The 7365-nt window shown below is 59.9% G+C and overlaps 1 protein-coding gene across 2 annotated transcripts in view; it reads left to right on the top strand.

Moving 5' to 3' along the window:
• The window catches only part of Dhrsx (dehydrogenase/reductase X-linked), a 58505-nt gene extending 52108 nt beyond the window's left edge, over positions 1 to 6397 (top strand). The window contains exon 5 of one of the 2 annotated variants that reach the window (XM_033760563.1): positions 5756 to 6397. In XM_033760563.1, coding sequence (XP_033616454.1) covers positions 5756 to 5971 — 216 coding nt within the window. In that variant the 3' untranslated portion in view covers positions 5972 to 6397. The remainder of the gene's footprint in view (positions 1 to 5755) is intronic. The other variant, XM_019204820.2, reaches the window with a different exon arrangement.
• Positions 6398 to 7365: the final 968 nt, after the last annotated feature.

Genomic DNA, 7365 nt, shown 5'->3' with positions numbered 1-7365 from the left:
GGCGCCGGGCGCAGGACGGGCAGGGTGGAGGAGCCGGCGCCACTTCCGAGCGCCCCGCAGAGTCTCCGGGGTGAGTCCGCGATGGATGGACGGATGCACGCATGCATGCACAAAACGATACCGCGGAGGCAGAGAGACGGCCAAAGGCGACGGCAGCGAGGGAGCCCCCGCTCGGGAAAGGGGAGCGCTTTCAACATGGCGACACTGCCTTCTTTTCCGGGTTAGTCCACCCAGGCGACAGGCCTATTGGCCGGTGCCGCCCACATCCGGGGTGGGCCTCCCTTCTCCGTTGGCCGGCCGATGTGTCAATCACCCGCAGACGCGCCCAGAACTGTACTCTGCAATCTGCCGCCTGCTTCTCACCCCAGGCGATACAGCGTGAATATCGGTCCTTGCCAAGAATGCGTCCCCCCAGATATCTGCAGGCTTTGCTCCTGGCTTTCACGTAGGCCTGAGGAGAAATGCCACCTCCACATCGTCGCCTACTGTCCCCTCCCCGTCAGCAGATTTCCTTCTGATTCCGGGCTCATGGCTCCAACTGACCTGATTGATTTTTTTTTTTTTTGGACAAAAATATCTTACCCATTTCCAGCGCACACTCCTGTGGCGTGACATACACCCGCGGTGTTCATAACCTTTGCCATCATCCACCTGCAGGACTCTTACCTTTCCAAACTCTTCCCGTTAAAAAATAGTGTTTGGGTTTTTTGCTTTTCGTACACCCTGGAACCCGACTTATCTCTTTTCTGTCTGCCTGAATTTCATAATTCCGCGAACCTCACAGAAGCGGAATTGTGCAATACTTGCTTTTCTGTGTCTGGCTTACTTCACAGAGCATAGTATACTCAGGGTTCGCCGTATTATGGGCAAGGGTCACGGCCTCTTTCTTTTTCACGGCCGAGTAATATTCCAATGTGAAAATTACCCACACACAGACTCCTCATCACTTCTTCTAAGGCTGGACGCTGGGGGTTTTTTCCCCTCCTCTTGACGACTGTGTGTGACACCGCTCTGCTCCAAAGACAGGTGTTCAGGTCTGTTTTGTAGTTCGTGCATTCCCTGCCTTCCATTGTATATCTAGCAGAATTGCTCCATCCGAAGACTGTTTCTGTGTGTGTCCCTTTACCTAGTTTGTCCTCTCCGTGGAAACAGAGTCTCTGCCTCTTCTGCTCGTTCCACGTGCTTCTACTCTTGCGCGGTACAGAGCAGGTGCTCGGCAAATATGGGGTGAGACCTGCCATCCCAATATCCCCTGCTAGGCCACGCCCCCAATGACCTCGCTTCTTCCTAATAGCCCTCTCCTGGCCACACCCCAGTGACGTCACTTCCTCCCACTCTCCCCTCCCAGGCCACACCCCAGCGTCCTCACTTCCAATAGCCCTTGAGGCCACGCCCCCAATGACCTCGCTCCCCCACCGTACTCTTCCAGGCCACGCCCCCGATGAGTGCCGTCATCCCGCCAGGCCCCGCCCCTGAAAGGCTCCGCCACCTTCCAACGCGCCCGAGACCTCAGACAAGACCCAGACCGCGGGCGCAGTCTGCCGCTCAAGGCAGCGTCCGTGTGTGTCCGCGGCCCACGCTGGGGTTTCAAGCCCGGAGGGGGCATGATAATTCCAGCCGTGCCAGGCTCCGAATACGGGAGGAGGAGAAGGAGGAGGCCGGGCGAGGCCTCGCCGTTGCCTCTGTGCGTTGCAAATTTGAGGATGGCGCGGCTGCCCTAGAAACGATCTTTGCTGCCTCGAAGCCAACGAGACCATGGGCGAGCATTAACGCTTCTTGTGCGGAGTTTCTAGCTGCTGCTGTCTCCCGTTCGGAGTGGCCGCCTGCAGACTTCGCTGTCAACGCCAAGCGGGGTGTCCCCGGGCCCCCCCGGCACTCTGGGAGGCTGAGGCAGGAGGGCTGGTGAGACCTGCCATCCCAATATCCCCTGCTAGGCCACGCCCCCAATGACCTCGCTTCTTCCTAATAGCCCTCTCCTGGCCACACCCCAGTGACGTCACTTCCTCCCACTCTCCCCTCCCAGGCCACACCCCAGCGTCCTCACTTCCAATAGCCCTTGAGGCCACGCCCCCAATGACCTCGCTCCCCCACCGTACTCTTCCAGGCCACGCCCCCGATGAGTGCCGTCATCCCGCCAGGCCCCGCCCCTGAAAGGCTCCGCCACCTTCCAACGCGCCCGAGACCTCAGACAAGACCCAGACCGCGGGCGCAGTCTGCCGCTCAAGGCGGCGTCCGTGTGTGTCCGCGGCCCACGCTGGGGTTTCAAGCCCGGAGGGGGCATGATGATTCCAGCCGTGCCAGGCTCCGAATACGGGAGGAGGAGAAGGAGGAGGCCGGGCGAGGCCTCGCCGTTGCCTCTGTGCGTTGCAAATTTGAGGATGGCGCGGCTGCCCTAGAAACGATCTTTGCTGCCTCGAAGCCAACGAGACCATGGGCGAGCATTAACGCTTCTTGTGCGGAGTTTCTAGCTGCTGCTGTCTCCCGTTCGGAGTGGCCGCCTGCAGACTTCGCTGTCAACGCCAAGCGGGGTGTCCCCGGGCCCCCCCGGCACTCTGGGAGGCTGAGGCAGGAGGGCCGCGTGCTCCAGCCCGTCCTGGGCAGCTTAGCACCTTAGTGAGAACCTGGCTGAAAATAAAAATAAAAAGGGCAGAAAACCAAACCAAACTGAGGCAAGGACTGCGTTGCCTCGGCGCTGTGACCGGAGGCTGGGCGTTCAAGGGCCCCTTCGCCTTTGTTTATTTTGTTTTACTTTCTTAGTCCATGTTTGCGGTGCGTGTGTCCACTCTCCCTGTGGTGCTGCGGGGCGTGCACAGAACACAGCTGGACTCCTTTTTTCCTTCCTCCCCTTCCCCTCCCTGATATCCTGAGATCCATCTCCGTCTTTCCCAGCATCTGTCTGTTCTTTTGCTCTTCGTCTTCATTTCGGGTAGAAGCGGACACTGCATTCTTGGATTTGACTGTACCCGGTCCTCTTCCAAGTCTCTACAGATCTCTATTTTAAAAAAAAAAAAAATCTCCAGAGAAATGGGATACGCTTGCAGGGTTTTCCTTTTCTTTATTTACCTGTGTGTTCATTTCGTCAGCACAGACATCCTCAGTTCACCGCGGGGAATCGGTTCAGACGCGCACCGCATTCTCCCGCCTCTTCCTTCTGCTCCCCGCCCTGCTGTTTGGCCCGGATCCCCGGTCATAGCAGAAAGAGCCCGGTGTGGAGGAGCTGTTGAGAATCCCCAGGGCCCCTGGCATCGCTCAGCCTGAGGTGTCAGGAAGCGAGCTCTTCGTTTCTACCCCTGTACTGGGTGCCCTGGTCTCCCCGGAGCTTGTCCAGCCAGGAAAGGATTTTATCTTTGCAGGGCCCGGCAGCTCTTTGACAGTTTGCCTTTTGGTAAAGCGCCCTGTGGAGACACAAAACCCGTAGTTCACTCACAGGCCCGGGTTGGATTTCACCGGGGTGTATACTTATCACCGACCTGTGAAAAGTGAGTATCGCTGCCACCGCCTGCCTCGCGAACACAAGGTCCCGAGTTCAATTCCTGGTACCAAGGGAAAAAAAAAAAACAATGAGTAGAATCGCCGGGGCCAGAGATCTGAGGCGGGATCTTTGAGTATCGCTGCCACCGCCTGCCTCGCGAACACAAGGTCCCGAGTTCAATTCCTGGTACCAAGAAAAAAAAAAAAACAATGAGTAGAATCGCCGGGGCCAGAGATCTGAGGCGGGATCCGACCAATCATGGGAGAAATTTGACACTTTGTCTGTTGTACAGGGGGCTTTGCACTCAGTGATTCCGCCCCAGTGTAAGTGCTCTGCGCATATATAAGGGAAGGGCGCTCCGTAAGTCGGGATGTGCGGTGGCACAGGTATACTGAGTGCATTTTCTTCTTTCTTTTGTTTTTCCTTCCTTCCTTCCTTCCTTCCTTCCAGTTTTTGGGGACAGGATCTTGCTATGCAGTCCAGGCTGGCCTCAAACTCCCAGTGGCGATCCTCCTGCCTCAGCCTCTCAGGCGCTGAGATTACAGGGGTGCACCTCCACGCCTAGGCTCCTTATTTTCAGTGCAGTTTGGGTTTATTGGGACCCTTCCTAAATCAAACAGCACCTAAGCCCGGTGGTGTCCGCCTGTAACCCCAGCTCCCTGAGAGGCTCAGGCGGGGACACCCAGCCCGGGCTATGTATGCAGCAGCTCAGCTTGACCTTGTCTCAAAATAAGATGGAAATAAAAAGGGGCTGGGGACGGAGCTCAGAGCAGAGGCCCGGGGTTCGATGCCCGGTGTTGCAAGGGGAGGAACTTCGGGTAGCTCTGTAGTTTCTCGGATTTCCCAAGCCTTCGTGAGCCAGCAGGGCTGGGGCAGTGGCCCAAGTCTTCCCCACAAGCCCTGCAGAATGGGGGACCCTGAGGTCCACCCTGGACTACGGGGAACAGAGCCTGAACAGGGGGCCCCCGGGAAGAATATGCTCCCCCTCCCTCCCTCCCTCCCCAGCCGTGCCAGCCTGCGTGTGGAAGCATCAATCAGTGTGCGGGTGGGCGGGGCGCGCGTGCACCTGGAACGGAGCGTGCACGCGCGTGAGTGAATACTTGCACGCGGGTGTGAGTGTGCGCAGATGCACCCGTGCGCGTGGCAGGATTTCTCACATGTGCCCTACACTCGGGCGTGACACAGGGGATCAGGAGGGTGACAGGCGAGCTCACCGACAAGAAGTGAATCAAGTCATCTGTTCTGGGAGTCGCCGACCACGTAGGAATTAAGGACTCACCGACTGGACCTCATGTCCCCAGCTTTGTGAGCAGCCCTAAAGTCCGCCCCACGCAGAAGAGGGAGACACGCGGATAAGCGGAGAGGCACAGATGCCGCCGTGTGTCTGTCTCTCCCTGCCCCGTAGCCGTCCACCCTGACGGTCCCGCCTGAGAGCAGCCGACCGCGCACTGAACCCTCCGAGCTGTGACCCTCATCAGCCTCCCCCTTTAAGGGGTCCCCGAGCTGTGCATCCTGTCCACAGAATCCCGTGGGATGGGCGTCTTGGTCCCAGCGGCACACAGACGGCTGGCACGGGCCCCGGGGGGAGTGCTGTCGGTTTTCAGGGACCGGGACATTCTGTCGCTTCCTGGGTGCTTGAATCCCGGCCCCGGGAACCATTCCGTTCCTAAGTCTTCTGAGTACCCCGCGTTCCTCTGGCCTCTACGCCCCTGGCCACGCTCCGGGCCGGCTCCTGCTGCGGGAAAGTGAGCTACGCTGCCGGGCTCCGTTCACTGCCACCCGGCCCCTCACCTCTTCCTCCTGCCTCCCCGGCTCCTCCTGGGACTCCGAGATGCCGCTGGGCCTAGCATTGCTCCCCGCAGTGGGCTGGCCGCGTGGGAAACCAGAATCTGTTTTTATGTCAAGATGCTCGCCTCATGGCCCAGAATTGCCGAGTAGCACCTGAAGGTGAACGCGTGACCGTCCCCCCTCAGGTCAGGCCGTGAGCGTTTTTGCTTCTCAAAAAGCCGACCATTTAAGTGTACGCGTTGAGGATTTTAGGGTGCGTGTTCTTACTCAGATCCACTGCCGAGGACCCCTCGCGTGGGTGTTTCACACCGGCAAGGTCTTTGAGGAAGAGAGAGAGAGAGCCCTGGCCGGGGCAGGGTGCCCTTCTCCGCCCTCCGTGTACTCTGATCAGCCCGAGAACGCACGCCCGTCCCCGGACTCTCCCTGCGAGTTCCCCGAATCCTCCGTGCTCGGCTCGGAGCCCGACAGCCTGACGTTCTTTCCTTCTCTCTGCAGACCCCCGACGAAGGATCCTGGACTTCCGTCCACGCAGCGGTCAGCCCGGAACTGGAAGGCGTGGGTGGCCGCTACCTGTACAACGAGAAGGAGACCAAGTCCCTCGAGGTCTCTTACGACCAGAGGCTGCAGCGCCAGCTGTGGGCCCAGAGCTGCCAGATGACGGGAATCAGTGACGTGACGTCTGAGGCCGTTTCGGGACGACTGATAACCTGATTTTGCCAGCGCGACGGGTGGGGGAGTCCGAGAATCAGAATGCGTGTAATTCTGACTCACCCGCCCACCCCGCCAGCAGCCTTCGGGCCTCCGGTGTTGAGCGCACCGGCTCCGTCCTTGCAGGAACTCAGTATCCAGCGTACGGCTGGAAGTGTTGGTTCCCAAAGTCCAAACTGTCACACGAGTACCACAAAAATTAAATCTCTCCAAGTCAGTGTGCGGTGGTCCTTGCGTGGGTGAGGAGAGACAGGAGATCGAGGATGAGGTGAGGCCGGGCCTTTCAGGGAGGCGCCGGCCCGTCTGGGAACGGGTGGCTGTCCTAGGTCCTCGGGTCTCACGTTGCCGAGGCTCTGACTCGAGTTTCCAGAGTGACGTCTGTGCCGTCTGGGTCCCGGGCACGCAGCGAGAGTCCCCACCCATCGGCCCGCGCGATCAGCCGTGTGCGGGCCGTGTGGCCCTCTGGTTGGCCTCGTCGCTGGCCAGGTGTTAGTCTAGAAGGTGTCAGGAGGACGGGGCGGGAGGGGGTCACTGGGGGACCGCGTGGGGAGAGACCGGGACGGGGCCTGCACAGTCACCACGGGACGTCCAAGGACAGGGAATGGCCTTGTGCAGTGTGACCGTGGCATTCCGCACAGGACAAGCAGGCTGGACGGTGTCGCTGCCCAGGACCAAGGTGGGGATGAGGCCAAGGCGGGTGTGTCGTGGGGAAGTGAGGACAGGAGGCGTGCGGTGGCTGCCGGGGCCCACGCTCCACGCGGTGTCCGCAGGGAACCTGGCTCCTTTCCCTGCATTTCCGAGTTCTCCTCCCTGAGTTCCTCGCCCCCCGCCCCCCGCATGGTGTCCTCCTGGGGTACAGGTGCGGCCCGTTCTCCCCCAGGGCACCTCCACCCCTCTCTACTCCTGCAGCTCCGTGTGGCCTGGCAGCCCTGGGACTCGGGCAGAGACCCCGTTAAGAATGGAACGCTGAGCCCAGCGCGGCCCAGTCCCATCCATCCAAACCGCCGGTCTGGGTTTATTTGGGGAAGGTCTTGGAGCTACGGTCCCCCAGGCTTCCCAGCTGCGTGCCGGGTACCGGAGGCCCGGGGCCCAGCCGCTGACTCAGTGCTCCGTGGCCGGCATCTTTAAATTTCTTCAGTTCTAACACATTTCATTCTTCTCGGCCTCGTATTTTGGAGCCTTTCTAGCCATCCTCTCGTTGAGGCGAGTCCGGGAAACGGGCACGTCGGTTTTCAACTCTGGACGCATCTCCGGCCCGTTCCGCGGGGTCGCTGCACACACCCAGAACCGCTCAGGCAGTTATCGCCGAGCCCAGAGCCCAGACAAACGAGTTACCGCACGGGACCCCTTCCTACGTCCCACCGGGGTCGAGACGCCCTGGCATCTGGGTAACATTT

The sequence above is a fragment of the Fukomys damarensis genome, unplaced genomic scaffold (assembly GCF_012274545.1).
Source record: "Fukomys damarensis isolate Sample0158 unplaced genomic scaffold, DMR_v1.0_HiC HiC_scaffold_39, whole genome shotgun sequence".
Taxonomy (NCBI): Eukaryota; Metazoa; Chordata; class Mammalia; order Rodentia; family Bathyergidae; genus Fukomys; species Fukomys damarensis.
This window is presented reverse-complemented; position numbering and strand designations above follow the sequence as displayed.